This window comes from Microtus oregoni, unplaced genomic scaffold, assembly GCF_018167655.1.
Source record: "Microtus oregoni isolate MIOR12 unplaced genomic scaffold, Mior012 000014F_ref0000157, whole genome shotgun sequence".
Lineage (NCBI taxonomy): Eukaryota > Metazoa > Chordata > Mammalia > Rodentia > Cricetidae > Microtus > Microtus oregoni.
The window spans coordinates 50491158-50517500 of NW_024543073.1; the positions used below are offsets into that span (position 1 = coordinate 50491158).

Here is a 26343-nt window from a genome sequence, read left to right on the forward strand (position 1 = left end):
ATGGCCAGCATCTGTGTCCTGCTGCAGCTACATGACTTCTTAATTCTCCTCCTCTTTCCTCCTCTATCTTCTTGGAATTCCCACCTTGCCCTATTCTGTTAAGCCTCTGGCTGAAACAGCTTTATACATTAACCATTAAAAGCAACACCACTTGTCAGCATACACAAAATCCTGGGTTCCGTCCCCAGCACTGCCATGGTGGTACATGCCTGTAATCCAGCACTTGGGATAATACATGCAGGAAACTCAGAAGCTGAAGCTTATCCTTGGCTACACATCAAGCTTGAGGCCAGCCTGGGACACTGTTTTAACAAATACTTTAGTCTCTATACGGCATGTTGTACTCTGTCCCTTCCCCTCTACCAGGGCCCCTTGGTGACCAAGCAAACAAGCCTTCCCCATCAAAGGGCACCTGTGACGCTTACTTGGCAGAGTCAGTCACTTTCCTCTTTCTCTGCCCTTTTCCACTTGGCTTCATCTGACTTGGCCACCATTTCCTTCTCAGACTCTGGTTCTTTCTACTGATGACTTCCATCAAGGTCATCAGGTGGAAGAGAAGGCAAACAGGATATATCACCTGTCATGCGCCCTCAAGCCTACTGGCTGCCTCCAGCTACACACCAAACTCTTGGTGGGAGAAGGGCAGTGACTACATGTTGCTAACCTGGGGCACTATACTAAACAAAGCTTTGGAGTGTGTAAATTCTCTTTCCACTCAACTCCTTAGTCACTCTTTAAAAAAAAAAAAAGATTCATTTATTTATTATGTGTACAGTGTTCTGCCTGCATGTATGCCTGCAGGCCAGAAGAGGGCACCAGATCTCATTACAGATGGTTGTGAGCCACCATGTAGTTGCTGGGAATTGAACTTAAAACCTCTGGAAGAGCAGCCAATGTTCTTAACCTCTGAGTCATCTCTCCAGCCCTTCTTTTTTTTTTTTTCCACGAGTAACTGGGACCAGAGGCACATGTAGACACACCAGGTAGACTGTGTATTTTTTTTTTTTTTTTTTGGTTATTAAAACGTTTATTGAAAAAAAAACGTTTATTGAAAGTTCTTTTTTTTTTTATTAAGCTCTACATGTTTCTCTGCTCCCCTATCTGTTTCTCCCCTACCCCCTCAATGCTCCTCCAAGGTTCCCATGCTCCCAATTTACTCAGAAGACCTTGTCTTTTTCTACTTTCTACTTCCCATGTAGATTAGATCTATGTAAGTCTCTCTTAGTGTCCACATTGTTGTCTAAGTTCTCTGGGATTGTGATTTGTAGGCTGGCTTTCTTTGCTTTATATTTAAAAGCCACCTATGAGTGAGTACATGTGACAATTGTCTTTCTGTGTCTGGGTTACCTCACTCAAAATAATGTTTTCTAGCTCCACCCATTTTCCTGCAAAATTCAAGATGTTATTTTTTTTCTGCTGTGTAGTACTTCATTGTGTAAATGTACCACATTTTCCTTATCCATTCTTCAATGAGGGGCATTTAGGTTGTTTCCAAGTTCTGGCTATGACAAACAAAGCTGCTATGAACATAGTTGAGCACATGTCCTTGTGGCATGATTGAGCATCCTTTGGATATATACCCAAAAGTGGTATTACTGGGTCTTGAGGAAGGTTGTTTCCTAATTTTCTGAGAAATCGCCACACTGACATCCAAAGGGGCTGTACCAGCTTGCATTCCCACCAGCAATGTAGAAGTGTTTCCTTTTCTCCACAACCTCTCCAGTATAAGTTGTCATCAGTGTTTTTGATCTTGGCCATTCTTACAGGTGTAAGATGGAATCTCAGAGTTGTTTTGATTTGCATTTCTCTGATGACTAAGGATGTTGAACATTTCCTTAAGTGTCTTTCAGCCATTTTAGATTCCTCTGTTGAGAGTTCTCTGTTTAGGTCTGTACTCCATTTTTTTATTGGATTATGTGATTTTTTGATGTCCAATTTCTTGAGTTCTTTGTGTGTTTTGGAGATCAGACCTCTGTCTGGTGTGGGGTTAGTGAAGATCTTTTCCCATTCTCTAGGCTGTCATTTTGTCTTGTTGACCATGTCCTTTGCTTTACAGAAGTTTTTCAGTTTCAGGAGGTCCCATTTATTAATTGTTTCTCTCAGTGTCTGTGCTGCTGGGGTTTTATTTAGGAAGTTCCCTGTGCCAACGCATTCAAATGTACTTCCCACTTTCTCTTCTGTAAGTTTCAGTGTGGCTGGCTTTGATCCATTTGGACTTGAGTTTTGTGCATGGTGATAGATATGGGTCTATTTTCATTTTTCTACATATTAATATCCAGTTATGTCACTACCATTTGTTAAATATGCTTTCTTTTTTCCATTTGATATTTTTTGCTTCTTTATCAAATATCAGGTATTTGAAGATGTGTGGATTAATATCCGGGTCTTTAATTTGGTTCTATTGGTCCTCCTGTCTGTTCTTATGCCAATACCAGGCTGTTTTCAGTACTGTAGCTCTGTAGTAGAGTCTGAAGTCAGGGATTGTGTTGCCTCCAGAAGTTCTTTTATTGTACAGGATTGTTTTGGCTATCCTGGGTTTTTTTTGCTTTTCCATATGAAGTTGAGTATCGTTCTTTTGAGGTCTTTGAAGAATTTTGCTGGGATTTTGATGGGCATTCAGCCATTCTTTTGCTTAGTTTTAGTTTTAGAGATTTTTATGTGTATGTATGTGTATGTAAATCAGTGCAGATTTATGCAAATGAGCACTGATGCTATTGGCTTTCCTCAGGAGAGAGATTACAAGTAGTTGTGTGCTACCTGGAATGGGTGCTAGGATCGAACTGGATCTTCTTATGAGCGGTTTCTTTTTTTTTTTTTTATTTTTTTTTGTTTTTCGAGACAGGGTTTCTCTGTGGTTTTGGAGCCTGTCCTGGAACTAGCTCTTGTAGACCAGGCTGGTCTCGAACTCACAGAGATCCGCCTGCCTCTGCCTCCCGAGTGCTGGGATTAAAGGCGTGCGCCACCACTGCCCGGCCGAGCGGTTTCTTTTTTAAATTTTGTTTTAATTTTTTTTTTTTTTTTTTTTTTTTTGGTTTTTCGAGACAGGGTTTCTCTGTGGTTTTGGAGCCTGTCCTGGAACTAGCTCTTGTAGACCAGGCTGGTCTCGAACTCACAGAGATCCGCCTGCCTCTGCCTCCCGAGTGCTGGGATTAAAGGCGTGCGCCACCACCGCCCGGCAGTTTTAATTTTAATTGATGTGTACGTGATGTGTACGTGCACATATATGTAGGTACCTGAGGATGTCAGGTGAGGGCAACATATCCCCGGAGCTGGAGTTACAGGAGGTTATATATTGCTAGACATAGCTGCTGGGAGAATCGAGTCTGGTTCTTTGCAAGAGCTGTGAACACTCTTAACCACTAAGCTATCTCTGCGGATGTTGTTTTTGTAATGAGATGGGGCCTGGGGCTCAACATGTGTACCAGGTTGATCTTAAACTCACAGAGACCAGCAGAAGCCTTCAGAGTGCTGGGATAAAATGTATATGCTACCATATCCTGCCGTTGTTTTCGTTTTGAAACAGAGAACTCCTGTCTCAGCCTCGAAAGTTCTGGGATACAAGCGCTACCCAGACCCACAGAAGTCTGACTTTGCAAAATCCCAAACTCATGCTTTACTTATTTATTATTTTATTATATAAAAATACTTATTTTTTAAAAAATATATATTAAAATATATTATATTTATAAATATATAAATTTTTTAGTTTTTTGAGGTGGGGGTCTCACTCTGTGTCTCTGACTGTCCAGAAACTCACCGTGTAGACCAGGCTAGCTTCAAACTCAGAGACCCACCTGTCTCTGCCCCCTGAGTGCTGGGATTAGAGGCGTGCTGAACCATGCCAGGCCAGCTCCAGGTTTTGAACACCGCTTCTATATTCTCTTCTGAGGCCTCCTGCCCTCAGCCTGCAGGGGGACAGACACCTCAGACTGAGCACTTGCAAACTGAGTACTCCCCAAACACCCTGGGATGCCTATGTCTGTCTCTTCAGCTCTTGAGTCAGGCTGGTGAGGGAGCTCAGAAAGGAAAGATGCGTGCTTGCCACCATGCATCGTGCCGTGAGTTCCATTGCAGGACCTATTTAACAGAAGGAGAGAAAGTACTTCTCCATTTATCCTCTGACCTCGTGCACTGTGACGCGCGCGCGCGCACACACACACAGGACACATGATGAATAAAAATGCTTATGGTGTGGCACTATTCTTGGGGAGATTGGAGCAAATATCTGCTCATCCAAGATAAGGAAGCAAGGACAGACCTGAGTGAGGAGACTACCAAAGTCCACCTTGGTAAAGCCAATGAGTTTTATTGGGGCTACTTACAGGAATGCGGGTAAAGGGTCACTTATGGAAACAGACTGCTGCATTACTGAGAACCCTAACCCAGCAATGGTGACAGCTCACAGAAGCAGAGAACCTGGAGTCACCATAAAGTCTGATGTTTGCAGTGTCTCTTTCAGGCACTCAGTTCCTCCGAGAGTGTCTCTCAGAAGTTCTTGCAGAAGGAGGGTCCAAGTACATATGTTCAATTTTGGGGGCTTCCTGAAGCCTTTTAGTTGTTTACTTCTTTTTTTGTGTGTGTTTTTGCTTTTGTTTTGAGACAGGGTTTCTCTGTAGCTTTGGAGCCTGTCCTGGAACTCACTTTGTAGACCAGGCTGGTCTCGAACTCAAGGAGATCCACCTGTCTCTGCCTCTCAAGTGCTGGGATTAAAGGTGTGCGCCACCATAGCCCAGCAAGTTGTTTACTTCTTGAGCTGGAAGAGCTTCCCTGCAGAATGAAGTGTTTCCCCGCCAGTAGACCATCCAGCACCTTAGCGATACAATGTTTAAAAGTAAAAAGCCCAGTTGCCTTTACCCCAGCCTGGGAAGGCAGAGATGACTCTGAGTTCACTGCCAGCCTGATCTACATAATGAGTTCCAGGAGAGCCAGAGCTATATAGTGAGACCCTGCCCCAAAATACAAACGAAACGACATCTCCCTAGATGTTGGACTGAAAAAGCGCCTGGTGCATACGCACTTCCCCTGCAAGCCTGATGCCCCTTGTTCACTGCTGTGACATGACACTGTAACCAAGGCAACTTACAAAAGAAAGAATTTATGCAAGGCTTACAGTTTCAGAGGGCTAGTGTCCATGACCATCATGACTGGGAGCACAGTATGGCATTGGGCAGTAGCTGAGAGCTTACTTCATGAAACACACCCAGAGGCAGAGAGCGAGCGAGAGCTAACTGGGAATGATGTGGGCTTGCTTTTGAAACCTCAAAGTCCAGTCACAGGGACACACCTCCTCCAACAAGGCCATTCCTCCCAATCCTTCCCAAACAGTTCCACCAAATGGAGCCCAAGTATTCCAACATATGTGCCTATGGAAGCCATTCTCAATCAAACCCCACATCCGCTGGTTCTAAAATTACCTCTCTTGGGAGATATAAATATCACCTACTCCTTCCCACTCTGTCCCGATGACAAACCAAAGTGTGATCCCACCAGAGTTCATACTAGGAAACCAATGAGTTTATTAGACTTACTTACAGAGCAGAGGGTGATGGATGCTGGCCTCCCAATGTCTGTGTAGTCCTGTATAATTCCCACACAGAGGCTGGTCATGGTGGCGCACGCCTGTAGCAGGTCTTTGGACCATCAGCTCCTGAATAATGACACGGAGACCTCTTAATAAGTATGACAGCTTGGCCTTAGCTTAGGCTTGTTCCCAACTAGCTCTTAGAACTTAAACCAACCCATTTATATTAATCTACATTCTGCACGTGGCTCATTACCTCTCCTTAGTACAGTACATCTGATTTCCTCTGCCTCTCTCTCTGGCAACCCCCCACCTCAGATTCTTCCCAGAGTTCCTGTCTCTACCTGGAAGTCCTGCCTATTCTTTCCTGCCTAGCTATTGACTGTTCAGTTCTTTATTAAGCCAATCAGAAGGTGCCTTAGGCAGGTGAGGAAGGACAGAGACACATCTTTACACAGTGTGATCAGACATCCCATCTGTAATCTCAGTTGCTATGGTGAGATGGAAGGCGAGCATGCTGTAACGGACACAAAGTACCTGTGTCTCAAACAAGAGGGCAGCCAAAGAGCCATGCTGAAGATTGTTCTTGTACCTTCACATGCACACAGTGGACTGCTATTCACTCATAGAGGGAAACGAAGCACTGATTGCTGCCATAGTGTGGGCAGGCTGAGAACAGGATGCTAGCCAGGTGTGGGGCACAGTGCTGTAATCCCAGTGCTCAGGAGGTATAGGTAGGAGGGTCAGCACTTCAAAGTCCTCCTTCATTGTGTAGTAGCTTTGAGACCATCTTGGGCTACATGAGACTGTGCCAAAAAGCCCAAAATTAAATAAATTAATTTAAAAAAGGGAACATGATGCTGAATGAGAAGGTCGGATACAAAAGGCTACATTGTGTCAATGTCTCTGTGTTTGTGTGTGCGCAGAACAGGCAAACTACACAGACAGGTGCAGGGGGCGTTTGCCCGGCCCTGGTTTTCCTGGAACTAGCTGTGTAGATTAGGCTGGCCTTGAACTCAGAGATCTGCCTGCCTCTGTATCCCAAGTGTGTGTGCCACCATTGTCCAGCAGATGTTCTTGATCTAGACAGAAGTGAGGGCTGTCTCCCATTGTGAGTGTGCTAATTGCCACAAATGGAAAATGGTTTTTTTTCGGGGTAGGTCTTTATTTGTGGGGTCTCAGCAGGCCCAGCCTGTTGTCCATGGTGGGGATGGGCTGTCCAATACAGGGGAACAGGTGGTAGCTCCCTCCACCAAGAAGTCAGAGCTTACCCTTGTCTCCCCCCTCATGCCAAGGGCAAGGCCCTATTCCCCCACTCCACAGGGCTATAGTGACACGCTTAAAAAGTCAAAAACAACCCCCCCCCCCAAGGAACAGATTCTCTATATAGAAACCTTGTTTAGTTTAAACTAGAAACAGGGGTGCTGTGGGCAGCTTGCTTCTTCTAGGTGGGCTTTCTACAAGGTGAGGCTCTCTTCACCCAGGTTGGGGCAAGATGGGACACAGAAGTGAAGGTAGACACTGGCTGGGGTCAGGTGCTCAGGTGCCCCCACCCCCACCTGCTCTGCCACTCAGGTGGGGTTCCTCTGGCGTACACTCTTGTCCTTGTCGTTCACATGATGCCCTTCAGTGGGGCAGCACCAGAGTCATTCTCGTCCAGGATCTGCTCTGGCTTCCATCGCTTCTCATAAATGAAGATGATGGTGACCAACACCAGGACCTCGGCCACGATGCCCAGGAAAGGCCAGAGGGCGGCCAGGCGGAGCCGCGTGCGCGCAGTATCATCCTCTCCTGGACGCTGTCCTGGGCGTTGCGTTACCCACGTAGGTATCAGGGTCGCTGTTGATGTGGAGGTTGCTGATGGTCAGCTCTGACCTCTCCGCTGTGGATATCATGACATACTTGCTCTCAGAGCCATTGGTGATCAGCTGATCCCCAGAGTCAGAGTCTTAAACCAGCTCCACCCAGTGACAGGAGGGTGGGGTGACTCGGACTTGTAGACCAGCCTCACGTTTCCCTCACTGGAGTGCTCTGACTTCTTTCCGTCCTTGGTCCGGGGTGGCCCCTCCACACGGATGTCGCCCCTGCCCATGCGCTCGGGAAGGAAGATGCAGGAAATAGTACCCAGAGCGGTCATCTGTATCCTCCAAGTACTGCATCTGCAGGTCAGGCAGCGTATCCTCCTGCAGTACCTGGTCACCTCTCATCCAGCGGTGGCCAACGATGTCGATGCTACTGCTGTTCAAAATGCAGTTAAGGTATGTCTTGGAGCAGACATCATGGACAGAGATTACGATGGTGTCCGCCACCCGCCGAGGAACCTTGGCCGCCCAGGAGCGCAAAGCCTAGCGCAAGCAGCACCACCGCCACCATGTCGCCTCCTTGGAAAATGGAATTTTTTTTTTTTTAAATCATTCAAGCCAGGTGGTGGTGGCCCACGCCTTTAATCCCAGCACTCGGGAGGCAGAGGCAGACAGAGCTCTGTGAGTTTGAGGCCAGCCTGGTCTACAAGAACTAGTTCCAGGACAGGCTACAAATAAACCCTGTCTTGAAAAAAACCACGAAAAAAAAAAAAGAAAGAAAGAAAAGAAAATCATTCAAGGCAACTGCAAAGTTACCTCAGTCCAAAGTTCCTGCTGTGCAAGCATGAGGACCTGGGTTTGTATCTCCAGCACCCAAGTAAAGAAGCCTGTGCAGGAGCCTGTGTGGGCAAGAGCCTTGTGCAGGGCAGGCTGTGTGTGCAGGAGCCTGTGAGTGAGGGAGCCTGTGCAGGAGCATGTCTCTAATCCCAGCACTGTGGAGACTCAGCTGTGTTCCTGAGCCTTACTGGCCAGTTAGCTAACCAAATGGGTGAATCTCTGGTTCAGTGAGAGGTCCTGTCTCAGAAAATAAAGTGGGGGTAGGTAGAACACACCTGGTACAAACATGTGTGTTGTAAAGAAGGGTTGGGGCGTGGCTCCGTGGTGAGGGTTTGCCTGCCTATGACCCTAGGTTCCACTCCAACATACACAAATATGTATTCACAAATACACACATGTATACTCTCTCTTCCCATCATGGAATATTTTCAGAATGATCTAGAAACTCAAATTCAACTTTTTTCCTCCCTGTACTAGGAGTCGAATCTAGGGCCTCGTGTATGCTAGACAAGCCTCTACCGCTAAACTGTGTGGAGCGCCGCCCCGCCTCCTCTGCCTCCCAACTGCTGAGATTAAAGGCAGGCATATGCCACCACCGCCCAGCTACCAGGCTGGTTTTTAACTCAGGTAAGGTTTGGCCTTGCCAGTCTCCTCCCTCAGCCTCCCTGGTGTGGGAGCCAGCCATGATAAGTTAAATATGAACAGATCAACCAAAGGAAGTTCTTTACTTCCAACCATTACCAGCTGCCATTGACAAATTTAACAGAGGCCTGAGTCTCAGTAGTTTACCCTGAAGCAATACCTGGTTGCAGGAAGAACCACAAGCTGAGATTACCTGAGCACCACCTAAAAACAGACCATCCAAAGGAAATGCCTAACATTCCAACCGCTGTAGATAGGACCACCTGCCAGCACACACACACCAGGACACCCCTAGACAAATGTCAGCCAATCAGGGGTCCTGAACCTCAGAAACCCCTCACCCCCACCTTTACTACTATAAAAACACAACTCTAACTGAGCCCGGAGCTCCCGTTTATTCCAATATGTTGTACATGCGGAGAGACTGAGTTTGCAAACTTGCATAAAATAAAGGCTCTTTTGCTTTTACATACAGGACTCCGTCTCCTTGTTGGCTTTTGGGGGGACTTCGCATAACACCTAGTAGTGGGATCCCAGGTCAGGCCACCTGCCTGGAGTCTGTACTGGTGGGACGTAGGCGATCCCAGTTCTTGATGACAGCCCACAGCAGCATGGTGGCCCTTGTGCAAGCAGAAGACCTCCATTTTACACGCCTAAGGTGTGCAAGGGACCCTGAAGCAGTCAGGACCGGAAAGGCTTGAATGTGGGTGAACTTACCACTCCGGCTGGAGGGGAGGGGCCTTGCTCAGAGTTCCTCTGAAGCACCTAGCAGAAACAGACAAGGGCTGCTCTCGCAGGATAAAATCAAACCTGGTCTAGTTGTGTTGAGCTGACATTGCAACACTCAGTGTTCAAAGGAAAGGCATCCTCAATAGTGAGCTCACCTCCTGTTCTTTCTTTCTTCTTTCTTTCCTTCTTGCTGCTTCCTCCCCCCCCCCTTTCTTTTCTTTCTTTCGGTTTTTTGAGAGAGGGTTTCTCTGTGTAACAGCTCTGGCTGTCCTGGAACTCACTTTGTAGACCAGGCTGGCCTTGAACTCACAGAGAGCCTCCTGCCTCTCTGCCTCCCAAGTGCTGGGATTAAAGGTGTGCACCACCACCGCACAGCTGTCCTTTCTCATCTCTAACCCCATCTCTAAACACAATAGGGTCTTCTGATCTGCAGGCCATTTGTACTTATCCTCCCATTTCACAGCGAAGCAAACTGAGGCTTTGAAACCTGATACCAGTTGCCCACAGTGACCCCATCCCAGGCTTCTTGGTTGCCATGGTCTCCAGAAGCTGAGTCAGTGAGCTCTCCCTCCCGCTTGCTCCAAGGTCCTAGAAGGGAGCCAGTGACCCTGGGCTTTTTCTAAAGTCTGAGTGCCCCACGCAGGCGCAGGCGCCAGTGTCCGGGCGGCCGCGGGTCAGTGCCTGGCCGCTCTCCCCCACTTGCTGGAGCACCAGCGTGGCTGCGTGCGTGTGAACTAGGAGGCAGCCGAGTGCATCGTGGAGGCCGGAGACTGGTAAATAATTCATCCTAAGAAGTTGATAGCGCTCCCCAGCACTGCCCCAGCCCCAGCCGGGCCGCGCCTCCCGCCCAAACCAGCCGGACCTGCTCTCCTGCTCCGCCCCGCAGCCCCCTCCCACCAACCAGGGCCCAGACTGGGGAGCTTCGGCTCACACCACGAGAGGGCTACTGGGCAGAGATGGCCCTGCAGACCCCGGTATTGTCCCCGGCCACAGCCACACCCATGTAAGTGTCTGGGGTGAGGGCGGGTGGGCAGAGTGAAAAGGCTGGCGGCGGGGGTGGGGCGCTGACCTAGTCCGGGAGCCCCAGCTGGCCTCTCAATAAGGAGCCTAGGGGAGAGCAAGGGGTGCTGGCGGCCAAACCTGGGGCTCCTTGAGAGCCACTTCCCCAGAGAGTTGGGCCTACTGCAAAGTTAGGCGGGGGACAGAGAATGTCAGAGTACAAGAATGTGCATCCGAGTTTAGTGCCTGCCACCAAACTCCCCAAGTCTGCAGAGTGAGCGAGAATGCTGGAGTTCAGGAAGGTAGGAAGCGCTCCAGCCTCCAAAGACTGGCAAAGTCGTAGTGTAGCGCGGCAGCGGCCACTCCTCTGCTCCTTTTCGGTACCAAGCTGGTTATGGCTGAGACGCGACCATGGAGTAGGAGAGGAGCGACGTGAAGAAGGTGTAGGAGTTCGACTTAGCTGAGGGCTTTCAAACCGAGAGAAGCTCTAGCCCAGTATGCTTCTGGTTCCATCCCTAGCAGGGAGCCGGATGGTCAGCGGGACTCCAAAGGATTATAGAAACTTCCAGAAAGACGGCTTCCCTCCACTAGGGACCCCAATTCTGTCCTTCACTTTCCTGTGCCCTCCATTGCATTATTCACCAAGTACAAACCTGGTTGCTTAGCAACGGGAACCCGATCCCCCCCCCCCCAAGGAAGAGTTAGGAGATAACATCATAGGAGTGGGACAGCTGAGGGGACTTCAGCCCTCCCCCAGGGACAGAGAGGTGAACAACCGGAGTCTACACTTCCCTAGGGACACCTGTCAGGCGACCTTCGGCCCCTGCCCCAGTTGAAGTCCCCACCTCTAGGTGGGTCTCTGACCTCCCATGGCTGCCCAAAGGAAGGTCTCTGGACCCCAAACTGTGTTGTCAGCAGTGAGGGAGAAGTGCTTCCCTTCTGCCTTCCTGACTTGGGACAAGTCTTGTGCTGTCTGTGTGTATGTGACTGTGAGTGTGTGCATATATGTGGGGGAGTGTGTAATAGTGTATGTGTGTGGGTGCATTGTGTGAGTTTGTGTGTGTTAGAGTGTGTGTCGTGAGAATGTGTGCAAGGGTGTGAAAGTGTGCATATGTGTGCATTTTGTGTGTGAGTGTGTGTGAATGTGGAGAGAGGACAACCTTACATTGTTTTCCACTCACCTTGTTTGAGACAAGCAGTCAGGCTAACCTGCTGCAGCTTATCCTGGGCTATCCTGCTGCTGCATGCACCAGGCTATCCTGTTGCAATGTACACCAGGCTATCCTGCTGCAGCTTCTCCTGGGCTACCCAGCTGCTTCATGCACCAGGTTATCTGGCTGCAGCATACACCAGGCTATCCTGCTGCAGCATATCCTGGGCTATCCTGCTGCTGCATGCACCAGGCTATCCTGTTGCAATGTACACCAGGCTATCCTGCTGCAGCTTATCCTGGGCTACCCAGCTGCTTCATGCACCAGGTTATCTGGCTGCTGCATACACCAGGCTATCCTGCTGCAGCATATCCTGGGCTATCCTGCTGCTACATGCACCAGGCTATCCTGTTGCAATGTACACCAGGCTATCCTGCTGCAGCTTATCCTGGGCTACCCAGCTGCTGCATGCACCAGGCTATCCTGTTGCAATGTACACCAGGCTATCCTGCTGCAGCTTATCCTGGGCTATCCTGCTGCTGCATGCACCAGGCTATCCTGCTGCAATGTACACCAGGCTATCCTGCTGCAGCTTATCCTGGGCTACCCAGCTGCTTCATGCACCAGGTTATCTGGCTGCAGCATACACCAGGCTATCCTGCTGCAGCATATCCTGGGCTATCCTGCTGTTGCATACACCAGGCTGTCCTGCTGCAGCATATCCTGGGCTATCCTGCTGTTGCATACACCAGGCTGTCCTGCTGCAGCAGCAGAACTGAGAGGACAGGTTTAAACTGGTTCTGATCATTGGCTCACTGGGCATTGTCCCCAGCCACGGGCGAGTTCTTTTGCTACTCCTCAGAGGCTCAGTTTTCCCTTTGGTAAATGGATCATAGGATTACGGGGAAGATTAAGTGTTTCTCCAGACAGGACATTTCAAAACCTGACAGGCACGTGGCCTGTGGCTACTTTGGCCGGGTCTGTTCCTAGCTGGAGTGTCAGGTGGGGGGTGGAGCCTGAGCCGAGGTGGCTGTGGTCCAGCGGAAGCCCTGCAGGGTACTTAGGGCACTATAAATAGCTCTGTTGTGCCTTCAGGGCGTGGCCGGAGGACCCGAGAGGACTGGAATGTGGGCAGTGGGGCTGGGATTCTCTCCCCGACCTGTTAGGATTTAAATTGATAAACACCTAAAGATCTTTGTGCCCACCCCGTCTGCCATGGTAGACAGCCCTTTCTGACCATCGGCTGAAGGAGGGCTAACACGGCCCCACACCTGGGCTGGTCAATGATCATGGTATTTTGACAGTGCCTGTCCCCTAAATGAAGATCCGGGAGCCCCCTGGGGGTGGGGAAGCAGGATGCTGTCACATTTCAGTTAGGACAAAGGTGGGGAAATACCAGGTTAAACCGTAAACCTCAAATCCCCCTCCTTGGAGCTCAAAGTCCGCAGTGAGGCAGGATGGCCCAGTGACCCTTGCCCCCAGCAGGAAGAGGGTAGACAAGTGGAAAAGAGGCAGTTGTGAGTTACCATGGTAATGGTTTAATGGTCACTTCTCTCCCCCACATTCCCTCATACCCCACACCCTAGTGCTTAAGGGTGGAAGCTGAGGTTCAGAGAAGGCGTGGGGCTAGCAAGAGACACACAGCCTCTTTGGAGCCTGGCAGGACTTGAGCATGTCTGTGGTTGTTTGCAATAGTTATTGTAGTTATGCAGAAGCTGAATTAAGTGTGGAAACTGCTTAGGTTGCTCTCTTGCACGATTGAGGTCAAGCTATCCCTGCCCGGTTTCACAGGTGAGCCAGAGGCTGAGAAAGATGTGAGACTCAGCCTTAGCTTGATGGTCTTGGCCTCTCATTTTCGTCATCCAGACTCCAGTCCGCTCCCAGGCGCTTCCCTGGTGGAGAGGGGAAAACACAGACAAAGCTCCGGGCTCTTTCTTGGCAGCCCAGCGGTCTTAATTGGGAAAGGACTTTTAGGAGCCCGCCTGCTGAGGGATGGAGTCCCTAGGAAACGCCTTTTCAGCCCGGCCACTCTCTCCACAGGGTCATGGCGGAGAGCGCCCTCTATCGGCAGCGGCTGGAGGTCATCGCTGTAAGTGTTAACACTCCAGAACCCTGAGGCTTCTTCTTGCCCTGCTCCATCAGGGTAGGGAATGTTTACCCCAGAGGAAGCGAGTCTGGATCTATGAAGAACTGAGCTGCACCTTCAGCTCCAATCTGTCCAGGGAGCCCCTTAGGCAGCTCCTGTGTCCGGTCCCTGTCACTGCCGGAATGGAGGGCACCTGTCTTTTGGCACCTCCAGAAACACCTTCTCCAGTGACACTCAACCTCCCTACCTCTTAAATCTCCATATACCGCACCCCTTATTTGGAGTCCTTTTTTAGGGAACCCCATCCTATGAGCTCTGTTCTTCTGGTCTACCTGTGTGTCCTCTACCTCTCATTTCTCTGACAGCCCTCTTTGCACCCCGCTCCTCACTAGCCGATTTCCCGACCTCAGCTCTCTGCACCCTCCTCTTTGCCCTCCCTATTTCTGATTAGCACTGTGCACCTTTATTCTCCAAACCAACTTTGCACCCCATATTTCTGCCCCCCACATTTCAGAACCCTTTCTAAAACCTATTTTCTTTCTTTCTTTTTGTTTTTTGATTTGTTTTGTTTTTGAGACAAGAGCTTTTCTGTATAACAGTCCTGGCTGTCCTTGGTAGACCTTGCTTGGTAGACCAAGCTGGCCTTGAACTCACTAGGATTCATCTGCTTCTGCCTCCCAAGTGCTGAGATTAAAGGTGTGTGCCAGCACTGCCCGGCGCATAAAACCTATGTTCCTTTTTTTTTTTTTTTTCGTTTTTTTGGAGACAGGATTTCTTTGTAGCTTTGGAGCCTGTCCTGGAACTAGCTCTTGTAGACCAGGCTGGCCTCGAACTCACAGAGATCCGCCTGCCTCTGTCTCCCTAGTGCTGGGATTAAAGGCGCGTGCCAAAACCTGTGTTCTATAAATCGTCCCTGAACCCTGACCTCGGCGCCCTTGTTTCTCTAATCTCCACCTCCGTGCTCCATTTCCCTGACTTCCACTCTGCACCCCGTCTCTCTTCACCTCATCTTAGACTTTACCTCTTAGTGCCCCAACTCTTTGTAGCCTATTTCTGCACCTCAACCCTGGAGGTCCTCTGTACCCCAAGTCTCTGGTCACCTGGTGTACCCCTCCATTTTTCTAACCCTCTTTTTTGTACTTCATTTACTAACTTTCCCACCTCATCCAACCCCATTTTTCTGGACCCCACTCCTGAACACCCCAACTTTAAGTGGTCCACTATCACCTCATTCATATTTCTGAACCTGATCTCTGCACCCCATCTAACCGCATTTCCCTCTTTGTACCTCATCTCTGCCTCCACCTCTATGCCTGAGTTTCTGGATGTCTACCTCTGCACCCCCATTTTGGTTTTTTGGGTTTTTTTTTTTTAAGATTTATTTATTTATTATGTATACAACATTCTGCCCGCACGCCAGAGGAGGGTGCCAGATCTCAGTACAGATGGTTGTGAGCCACCATGTGGTTGCTGGGAATTGAACTCAGGACCTCTGGAAGAGCAGCCAGTACTGTTATCCTCTGAGCCATCTCTTGAGCCCCTGCACCCCCATTTTGAACTCCATCTCACTAGCACTTTCCCTACATCTAGACCCACATATTTTTATACCCTTAAATCCGCTTTTTAAATAATTTTTTTGTCTCAGGGTCTTTTGACTCAAAGTAGCCTCCGAGTTACTACTCCCTGTGTAGTCCAGACTGGCATGAAACTCATGGAGACCATCATACCCCCACCTCCTGTGTCTTGGGGTTACAAACGTGTGCACCTCGCCTGGTCATCTCATCTTTGAAGCCCCAAACCCCAGTCCCCATTCTAAGCCCCGCCCCATGCCCCCATCTGCGGACCACCATTGGGCGTGGCCGGACCTCCGCAGCATCAGGGCGCGGCCGCCTGGTCCCGCCCCGCTCCGCCCAGCCCCTCCCGCTGCTGAGTCAGCGCTCTGCGGCCCCCGCCCGCGGGAGGACGCCCCGGGAGGCCCGGGAGCCCCGAGGAGGCGGGCGAAGGGCGGCCCTGGGCCCGCCCGCAGTTCTGGGTCGTGTGTGCGCAGGAGAAGCGGCGACTGCAGGAGGAGATCGGCGCTGCGCGTCGGGAGCTGGAGGAAGAGAAACTTCGCGTGGAGCGGCTCAAGGTTGGGGAGTCCCGTCCAGCCCCTGCAGTGAAGTGGGGATGTCTTTGTGAGGCCGACTGAGAGACAATAGGAACCTCTGTCCAATTTGGGGAGGGGGAGATGGAGAGGAGGCGAGCGAAAGGTAGCCATGGAGACAGCTGCCCCACTCTGGAAGAGTATGGGGAAGGTGAAGGGCTTCTCCCAGTTTGGATGTGATGAAAGGAGCCTTAGGTCAACGCTGGGGTGGAGAGGGGCGCATTGGGAGGTCTTTCTGAGCTTGGCTGGGCCAGTCGACTGGGCAGGCTGGAAGGATAAAGGTCTCTGTTTGGGAAGGCTACTTGCTGGCAAGGTGTTGGGGGACAAGATATGGGCATGTCTTCCAGCCTGATGGATGTGCCCTCTGGGAGTTGCAAGCAATGGGTGGGGAGGTAGGCTTCCCGTGGCCAGCCCCGGACTCCCTTCCTATGTCCAGAGGAAATCTCTCCGAGAACGTTGGCTCATGGATGGGGCGGCTGAAGGACCAGAGCGGCCGGAGGACCTGGCCTCCAAGGACCCGCAGTCGCCTGAGGGACAGGCCCAGGCTCGAATTCGTAATCTGGAAGACAGCTTGTTTTCGTGAGTCGGGAATCCCTGCTTTTGAGCACTGCCCCAGCCTTTGACTGCCCTCAGAAATGAAGCAGTTTTAGTCCGGCCCGGCCCGGTTTCCAGCGGCTCCCTCTCTCCCTCAGACTCCAGTCCCAACTGCAGCTGTTGCAGAGTGCGTCCACAGGTGCCCAACACAGACCTGCTGGCAGGCCCGTCTGGCGCAGAGAGGTGAGAGGGGCTAGAAAGGGTGGGGAGGAGGGGGTGTGGCCAGCAGCGGTGGACCGGGACTCAGCAGAGGAGCGCTCTCTCCAAGAGTGCAGTCAAACCCACTCACCGGTACTTTACTCTGTGTCCCTGTGGAAGTTGATTTTCTTGTCTAGACCTTAGTTGCTCTATTCCTAAAATGGAAATACCAACTCAGAAGTGCCTTTGGGAGGGGCCGGCGAGATTATAATTTAAAACTACTACCCCAGTGTGACCTTGAACACGCGATCTTCCCAGCGTAGGGTGACAGGCTTCTCTCACCCACGCCTTGCTCACAAAGGGAGCATGCAGGTGTGTTCAGCTGCCCCAGTTTCTTCACCTCTCTCTGTCGTCCCTTGCGGGTCACACTGCCTCTTCCGTTTCCCCAACCTTTCTGTTTCCTTAGCCTGGAACAACTGTCTCCAGCTCAGCACTCTGGACAGAGCACACACACCCCCTCCAGAAGCCGTGCCCAGGCTTGTCTCTGCAGCAAACCCTGATACCCCCAGATCGCTCACGGCTTCTTTTTCCATCATTGCTCCTTTTTCTCCCCCCACTCCCAATGTGCAATGTGTTTATTTGTTGTTATGCTGATTTTCCTCTTCCCATTAGAACTTAAAGTCTGATTGTGTCAGGTCCTCTCAGGTTGGGAACACGGCTCAGCTGTGCTGCACTGGCGGCCTTGAGTGCCCCAGGTGCTGGGCTCCATCCCTCCCCCAGGAATCCTTTGTCTATGGCAACCTCAGAAGCTGGTCAGTGAAGTATTAACATGGTATTGGTGAAGCAGGCGGCGCACAAACCAGGGCTGATTTAATTGTGTCTCTATTCTTCTTGCAGGGTCCCCGACCTCTCTCTCAGCCCACCATGGAGGCAGGTCCTGCAGGTAAGTATTGGAATCCCAAGGTCTAGGGAACAGCCACCACCAGATCACTTGACCCAAAGGAATCTGGGATGAGGGTCCTTTTCATCCCCCTATCATCCTGACCTCCCTACCCTTTCCTCCCTTCATTCCCCCAGGCCTCAGTGAGGTGGACAAGAGAACTTCCCTGCCAGCTGGTCCAGTGGGCATGTCCCCCGAGACCCCCTCTGATCCCAGGGAGGAGCTCAGTGAGGTTCTGCCAGCCTTGAGGCCATCCCCTGAGGCCATAGGGGCCTCTTCAGAAGCCAATGGCCCCTGCCCTGGGCATAGGCCCCTTCAAGAGCAGCCCAGCCCAGGGGCAGCGAGTATCACTCAAGCCAAAGGAGATGGTGTGGTGGAGGTGGTTTGGGCTGGGCTTCGGGCCACTGAGAACAGTGCCACAGCCCCCACGGGCGTGGAGCTGGAGGCCAAGGTGGAAGAAGTCGTGCTGGAGGCCATTGAGTCCAGGCAGGGCACTAGCAGCCCTGAGCTCCCCGCTTGGGTGAAGGAGGGGAGGGGTGTGGTGGAGGTGGTCTGGGAGGGGCTGGGAGGCAGTGATTCCGACGTCACAGGGGAGACAGACAGGGATGCAGAGGCCACACAAGCCAGTCCCCCGAGGCTCCAGGAGCAATGTGAAGCTGAAACTTCCAGAAAAGAGGAAGGTGCTTCCAGGGATAGTCCTGAAGGTGTTGGGCAGGGGGGCCCTGGAGGAGAGGAGGGGTCCTTCATTTGGGTGGAGAGAGTAGCCCTCAGTGAAGACTGGGAGGAGCTCTTGATGGAGGGCTTGGAAGCGCCTCCAGGGGTAGGCTGTGAGGGAGGACCTGAGGCTTTGATGGGAGCACAGTTGGGAGGCAGTGGAGAATCCTGGGAGGTGAAGAAATCAGAGGGCTCGGAAGAGAGGGGAATGGCAGAAAAGCTCAAGGTAGAGAGAGGTGGAGCAGCCGAGGTGCCAGAGCCAGTCCAGGAAAGAGAGGGAAGCCAGGCAGAAAAGGGGGAGGAAAAGGACGGTGAAAGCCCCCCTCCGGCAGAGGTAACAACAGATGAGGAAAAGCAGGCGGTGAGAGAGAAGGAAGATAGAGAGCCACTGGAAGCAGAAAAAGGAGGCAAGGAAGAGCCAGCCACCACTGAAACGCCATTGGTGGCAGAGAGAAAACCAGAGGGCCCCCTGGACCCAGAGAGAAGAGGAAGTGAGCTTCCACCAGACCAGGAGAAAGACGGTGAGAGCTCATTGGACAGAGAGTCAAAAACAAACGAGAAATTTTTGGAAGGAGAACCAGGAGGTGAGGGCTCATTGGATGAAGAAACTAGAGGAAGTAAGGAGCTATTGGATGTGGAGCCAGGAGATGAGGGCTCATTGGATGAAGAAATTAGAGGAAGTAAGGAGCTATTGGATGAGGAGCCAGGCGGTGAGGGCTCATTGGGTGAAAAAACTGGAGGAAGTAAGACGTTATTGGATAGAGACCCAGGAGGCAGTGAGCTGTCATCAGAAGCAGAGAAGACCCCAGGCACCAAGGAGGAGTTGAGCCCAGAAGAACAAGACAAACCCAGTGAAGGAGCAGAGTTTCTGGTGGAGGATGCCAGCCAGTCAGGGACCCCTCTTTCGGTTCATGAGAAGCCCACATCAGAGGAACAAGGACTGCAAGGCCTGGAGAAGCAAGAAGGACCCGTGGAAGAGACAGCCAGGGAGCCTCAGCCCTGTGCTGAGAGTGAGGGTCCCCCCGGGGATGCCACCCCACTCTTGGCAGAGACCCCAGCAGCGGAGCAGCCTGTGGAAAGCCAGCCACTGCTCCATCAGGAGGTGTCCAGCACCAACCCAGGTGACCACCCTGCACCTACCTATGCACCTGCCCGGCAGCTTGAGCTAGCTGAGGCCAAAGAGGCTAGTGGCCCTAAGCAAAAGACATGCCAGTGTTGTGTGGTCATGTGAGCCTACGCCTGCCGCCCAGCACCCTACTCCTCTCACAGCTACCTCGCTGCCTGGCATCCAGCAGAAGGTCCCAGGCACAGACAGGGTGCCATAGGACTGGTGGTGGTACCCAGGAGCCAGCAGGCCCCTGTGTTTACCTACACTTGGGCTTTTAGACTCTCCCTGCCCACTGCCTGTGGCCCTGACTCCCTTCTGCAATGAAGCCTTTATACTTGAAAATTAAATGTTAAGGCACTCTGGCAGCCTGACTGTGTGTCTTCTTTTTGTTTTGTTTTGTCTGGTCTTTTTTGAGGCAGGGTTTCTTTGTGTAGTCCTGGCTATCCTGAAACTCATTCTGTAGACCAGGCTGGCCTCGAATTCAAGAGATCCACCTGTCTCTGCCTCCCAAGAGCTGGGATTAGAGGCGTGCACCACCATTGCCTGGCTTGTGTATATTTTCTGTGTGTGAGTGTTTGCCTGTGTATAACCGTGAATGTGAGTGCTCATGGAGCCGCAAAAGGGCACTTAGAGATTCCCTAGAACTGGAGTTACAGGTGACTCTGAGCCAACCTCTGGGTGTTGGGAACTGAACCTGGGTCCTCTGCAAGGCCAGGGAACCAAACTGGTCTGCAAGAAAACAAGGGCTCTTAACAACTCAGCCATCTCTCCAGACTCTGGAGTATGTCTTTTGAGCTGGAATCACCTCCTTTTATGCTGCCTGGGAGTAGGTCTTACTAGAATCAAAGGTTGGGGCTGGGTGAGATGACACACCTATATCCCAGCACTGGGTGCTACAGCAGGAGATCACGGCTGGAACAAGACTCCAACACAATAAAGAAGACAACAGCAAAAGGATCGGGTCAGTGAGAATATTAATTCTACAGGAACACAAAGGCGTCCAAGATGCAGGGGCTAGAAAACGAAGAATCGGTTAGGTCTGGTGGCACAACCTTCGATTTCCATACGCAGGAGGCAGAACCAGGTGAATCTCTGAGTTCTAGGCCAACCAAGGCTATGTAGTGAGAGCCTGTCTCAGAAAACTACAAATAAAAAGGTCTAATCCAGAACAGGGACACAGCCCCCAACCTGAAGCAGAATGTGCTAGAACCTAGAGATGGGAGGCCCGAGGCCCAGCTCCTCTGGTGTGGGCAGAAAGTGTTTCTCATATCCGGAGTGCAGAGGGGCAGAGGCTGGAGGGGGCTCAGTAATAGGTTCCAGCTCCATTTCCTCCACTTCCAGGATGGGTCCTTCCTTGGGTGGCTGGGGCAGACTCACCTCCTGGGGAGATGGAGACTTGACACGTGGCGGTCCTCCCCCACCCCACTTGCCCCGGCGTCCTCCAGTTAGAGAGTGGTGGTCCCACAGTTGGCAGCTTCTCACCTTTATGTAAGGCTGCCCAGAATTGCTGTTGGCAGGGTCAGGAACTCTCTCCCAGATCCACTGAGGAAGCAACTTGTATCGCTGGTGGAGGCACCTGGCCAGTAGGGACCCGGTGGCAAACATGTTGCTAGAATCCATTACTTCCTGAACCCCGAGGCCACCCACCCTAGGTTTAGCTGCTGAACCCCCAACAGAGAATAGACCCCATATCTAAAAGCCTTACCTGGTGGCGGCTAGGCTCAGGCCACAACCCGCCAGGAGCAAGCCCCATAGGGACAGGACACAAGGCAGAATCTTCCATCTGACCTCATTGTCTGTGGGTGGGGAGGATATGGAGGACTAGACAGCCATCTTGAAAAGGGGCTTTGGGAGCAGCCATCATGACGAAGGGGGTGAGGGGTTTAGGGATATAGGGGTGTGCTGACAGGCAGAGGCAGGGTTGGGGGGACGCTGTTGCAGACATACATTGGATAATACAACAGCATTTAGAAGACGCAGAGTACCCTGGGGCAAATGGGGTGTGGTCCTCGGTTCCATCCTCGGTGTTATCCTATACATAATCTTCTCCATCAGAAGCTATCCACCAGTGAAGCCCGTGTCATGACTTCAAGACACCCCTAGCCGGAAGTGGACAGGTAGCCCCATCGTACCTGGTAGGTGAAGCTGAAGGCTAGGACCCGGTGGGCCCTGTCCTGCAATGGTGGACACCGTCACCCACAGCTTGAAGGAACCCCAGTGAAGGCTACGCAGAGTGACAGTCTGGGTATTACTGCTCACTGAAGGACACAACCAAAGAAGTTGGGGGAGCAGTGAAGTCATTTGCACACACCACGCTGTCTACACCTTCTGCATGGCTGTATCGGTGTTCTTTGTTTATTTATGTGGCATTCTATTATTCTCTGAAGGGCTTGCCCCTATGCATGTCATGGCACACATGAGGTCAGAGGTCGTTTCTCACCACCTATTCCACCGTAGGTGTCTTGGGTTTCATGGTAGGGGCCATCTCACAGCCCCTGGTCTGGAATTCTGTGCACTGTCACTTCCTTAACCAATCTCTGACCCCTCATTTTATGAACATCTCTGAGCGCCATGTGACGATTGGATGCTCTCTCCACTGTCTACATGAATCTTCCATTGGGAAGTCAGCTGCCTGAGCGCTTGCCTCCAATGCACAAGGCCCAGAGTTTGATCCCCAGCCCTGAGGAGGGAGGAAATGGTCCAGAGCACAGTAGTGTGTGCCTGTCATTCCAGTTACTCAGAATGTCATTTCCAGGTCAGGTTGAGATCAAGGGAGACCCTGTCTCAATAAACAAAATCATTCAAGTTTCACAAACCCACTGTAACCATGCGTGCACAGTATTCAGGAAAGCTTCCTGAATGGGAGCAAGAAGAGATCATGATGTCCCTGGGGTGTCCCCATGGGGACTTAGTCTCTGTGTGATGGCACAGGTTTGGAGGCCATGTGGGAGCTGGTTCATTCCTCCCACCATGCAGCTGAACTCAAGGCGTCAGACCCAATGGCGGGAGTATTAATTTGGTGAGCCATTTCACAGGCCCGTGAGTCAAACTTTGTAACAAGTTCGGATAACTTTTATAGTTAGGAAGAAAAGAATAACAATTTTGTTTCTTCAGTGATGGGGGTAAAACCCAAGGCCTTGCACATGCTGGACACCTGCTCTTCTGCTGAGCCTGACCCCAGCCCCTCACTGGGGAATTCCAGACAGGAACTCTATGCTGAGGCACCAGCCAACCCCATAACAATCTTTTAAATTTTTCTTAGGTGTATGGGTGTTTTGCCTGAATGTCTATCTGTGCTCCGCATGCATGTGGTGCCGGTGGAGACCAGAAGAGAGCGTCAGATACTCCGACACCGGAGGACAGAGGCTGTTTGTTTGCTACTATATAGGTGCTGGTAACCGAACCCAGGATCTCTGCAAGAGCAGTCAGTGCTCTTAACTGTTGAATTTTGCCCCAGACCCAGGAATGTGTTATTATAGAAAAACATTAGCCAATCTCAAGGGAAACAGAAGGAAATAAAAGTCACAAGCAATTCTACAAGCCCTGTTAACATTGAGAGAAATTTCTTGGCATATTTGAGCCTTGGCTTTGCTCAATGTTGGGCCTTTTATCAAAAACAAAGCTATCTCAGAATCTGTGGTCCTTTTTATACTTTTCACTTAATGAAATATGACAGGTACCATCACTGTCAGTGAGGACAGATTGGACCTTTGTCTTTAATGTCTCAGTAAGCCCATTTCAGAGGTAGACAAGACTGTTGCTGTTCTCTGGGAACTTAGTGACATAGAATTCCCAGGAACTGGGAAAGTAGGGACAGCGTGGATGACAAGTGGATCTTTGTGGATACAGTAAGGGACCGGAGACAGGAAGCTCACCATTCGTGCAGACGGTGGGGATGGCTTCACCCTGTATGCACAAGGTATAGTGAGTAGCCCGGCCTCGGAGTTTGGGTCTTGGTACCTCTTCCCACGCTACAGCAGGTGTCCCTGGGGGGTCATCTTGGAGTCGCCAAACTGCTGGTCCAGCAAGGGGCACTGTGAAGAAACCGGGCGTATCAGTATCTCCGCAGTTCCACGAACGAGGCCCCTCCTTCATCCTCCAGCGCCACTTCTTACCTAAATCCTCGGTGAATCCCCAAACTGAGGGGGCAGCAGCTAACCCCCCAGGGAATACTGCAGTCACTGTAACTCGATAGGGGACCCCTCCTTCAAAATCCCCTGGGGGGAACAGGAAGAAGAGAACATTTACAGCTGGTTCTCTCTCCCCAGCGCAGAGCCAGAGCCGTGGGAGCTGCCGTTTGGGCCCCTAGGGGAGGCTGTTCCACAAAGTGCCAAAGAGACCTGAGACTGGAGGGGAAGAGAAGCAAGATGTAAACAGCCCAGGACGGGACCAATCCCGGTGGTATGCGGTATGCAGTGACTTGCACACGTGGCGCTCTGAGGCTGCGCTACACAGAGAGACTGAGGAACTGAGAAGCAGGGCTGTGGCTATGCCTCAGTGGGCAGAGTGCCTGCCTGGCTTGCACAAAACCCTAGTTAAATCCTCAATACAAGCAGTACGACTCTTGGTCATTGAGCCATCTCTTCAGACTCTCATTTTACTTTATTGTTTGTTTGTTTGTTTATTCAAGACAGGGTTTCTCTCTAGCTTTGGAGCCTATCCTGGAACTTGCTCTGTAGACCAGGCTGGCCACAAACTCACAGATATCCGCCTGCTTCTGCCTTCTGAGTGCTGGGATTAAAGGCACACGTGCTTGGAATTCCATCACTTGAAGGGTGGATTCAGGAGGGTCAGAAGTTCAAGATCATCTTTGGTCAGTGAATGCAAGGCTAGCCTGGGATACATCAGACTACATGGGGAGAAAAAAAGAATAGACTAAAAACTAAAATAAAGCTGGGTGGTGGTGGCACACGCTTTTAATCCCAGCACTCAGGGAGGCAGAGGCAGGCGGATCTCTGTGAGTTCAAGGTCATTCTGGTCTACAAAGCAAGTTCTAGGACAGCCAGAGCTGCTACACAGAAAAACCCTGTTTTGAAAAAAAAAAAAAAACTAAGATAATATCTGGGTGTAGTGATAACACACCTTTAATCCAGGCCAGTCTGGTCTACACAGGAAGTTCCAGCCAGGCAGGACTGCCCAGTGAGACACCATTTCAAAAATGACAAAAGGATTAAGGGCCTGGAAAAATGGCTCTGTGGTTAAGAGCACTGGCTGCTCTTCTAGAGGACACAGGTTCGGGTCCCAGCACCCACATGGCAGCTCACAACCATGTGTAGCTCCAGGTCAGGGATCTACTACCTTCTTCTGGTCTCCATGGGTACTCTACATACTTAGAACATACATTCAGGCAAAACACCCATACACATAAATAATTTATGAAACAGGGGAGTAAGAAGCCAGGCATCATAGTGCACACCTTTAAAGTCAGCCCCGAGATAGATTCTCTATGAGTTCAAGGCCAACCTGGTCTACAGAGTAAGTTCCAAGTCAGCCAGGGTTACACAGAGAAGCCCTGTCTCAAAAAACCCAAAACAGAAACAACAACAAAAAAAATAAGTAAATAAAATAAGTAAGTCCCCAGAGTAGGGAAGCAAGGCTCTGCATGTCTCAGTGTGGGGAAGTAGAGAGCACAGCTCAGCCCTCTTCACTGCTGGTCCAGCATCCGTGCTCAGGTGTGCCGGCTCTGTCAGTGACCACAGTGTGATTTTGCCCCGAGGCCAGGAAATAAAAGTGCAGGCCACTGAGGCTGTGGACACAGACCTGCATGTGAGCGACACTCCACTCAGGGGAGTCACGCTCCTAAAGACCTGCCTCTAAACTTCTGTGCCAGCCAAGCAGGCCAAAGAAGGAATGTTCTAGAATCATTATCCAGTCTTCTTCCACCCCTCCCTCCCTCATTCCTCCTCCCTACCTCCCTCACTCTCCTTCACTTTCCCCCTTTCTCTCTCTCTCCTCACCCAGGCTGTCCTAAAATTAGTAAATAGTGATCCTCCTGCCTCAGCCTCCTGAGGTCAGGTGTAGGCCACTACGGGCTAGGACTCCTCTCTTTATTCAGTGCACTCGTACACTTGAGAATCTAACCTATGTTTCTCTCCCAACACCTCGTTTTCTTCTTCATACCTGAGACACACATCCAAATACCAAGCCTCGGTCCAGAAGCCTTTGATGGCCTATGGAGTTTTAGCACCATAATGTTACAATCTGTACATTATCTGACTTCCTGTGCCAACAGGTGACCTCTCTCTGGCACAGACTCCCACCAGGGCACCATCGCCAGAAAGCAACCTGTAGAGTCAGCACGGTGCTCTGGGTCCTCCAGAACCGGGAGCTAAACAAATCTCTTTCTAAGTGTCCAGCCCCAGGTATTTTGCTCTGGCAACAGCTCCTATACCGGTGTAGATGGGATCCCAGGTGTCCCAGGGCCTAACCTGGTAGCAGAGCTCTGAGGTTTGCAGTGGGGAGATGGATCCAGTTGAGCTTGTCCAGGCTGTCACCATCTCGAGTCCAGTCTACCACATACTCCCACGGTTCCCCGGTCCCCTGTTGCCAGGTCACCAGTAACCCTGAGCTCCCATCAATGCTGCTGACGGCCACACCATGGGGGGCAGATTCTGGAGCTGGAAGCAGGGGGAGATATCTTGACTGTTCATTCAGGAAGGTTATCTTGTCCCCCAAGGTATTGGGCAGAAAACATTTCATGTCATTTTACCCAAGCAGACCAAAGACAGGTTGGTGAGAAGCGTCCCGCTGGCGGTGCTGACAGTGGACACCACAGCCCACTCCATCAGTGTGGGGATGGAGGACTTGCAGCAAGGGACCTCTTCTTGAGTCATAGTAACATCTCCAACCCCAAACACGACTCTGTAAGTTCCCTGCACGGAGGATCCCAGGTTCTAAGGGAGGAAAAGTTGTAGTTAGCATCCCCCACTATGATGATGG

General features: G+C 51.1%; 2 protein-coding genes and 1 pseudogene across 2 annotated transcripts in view; 1 reads left to right on the plus strand and 2 right to left on the minus strand.

Annotated features, from left to right (window-relative positions):
* Positions 1-7092: 7092 nt before the first annotated feature.
* LOC121455619 lies at positions 7093-7894 on the minus strand (annotated as a pseudogene).
* A 2593-nt stretch (positions 7895-10487) lies between these two features.
* Palm3 (paralemmin 3) lies at positions 10488-19753 on the plus strand. The gene is made up of 8 exons (XM_041663739.1): positions 10488-10534; positions 13722-13770; positions 15815-15895; positions 16347-16489; positions 16603-16687; positions 17540-17585; positions 17720-18880; positions 18944-19753. Exons 1-8 carry the CDS (start codon positions 10488-10490, stop codon positions 19525-19527), a joined length of 2196 nt encoding a protein of 731 aa, XP_041519673.1. The 3' UTR covers positions 19528-19753.
* A 608-nt stretch (positions 19754-20361) lies between these two features.
* The window catches only part of Il27ra (interleukin 27 receptor subunit alpha), a 12133-nt gene continuing 6151 nt past the window's right edge, over positions 20362-26343 (minus strand). Inside the window, exons 7-14 of the mRNA XM_041663610.1 lie at positions 26114-26297; positions 25833-26021; positions 23520-23621; positions 23280-23438; positions 21537-21662; positions 21110-21200; positions 20887-20980; positions 20362-20784 (exon numbers count right to left, since the gene is read on the minus strand). Of these exons, the coding sequence (XP_041519544.1) occupies positions 20608-20784; positions 20887-20980; positions 21110-21200; positions 21537-21662; positions 23280-23438; positions 23520-23621; positions 25833-26021; positions 26114-26297 (1122 nt within the window). The 3' untranslated portion in view covers positions 20362-20607. The remainder of the gene's footprint in view (positions 20785-20886; positions 20981-21109; positions 21201-21536; positions 21663-23279; positions 23439-23519; positions 23622-25832; positions 26022-26113; positions 26298-26343) is intronic.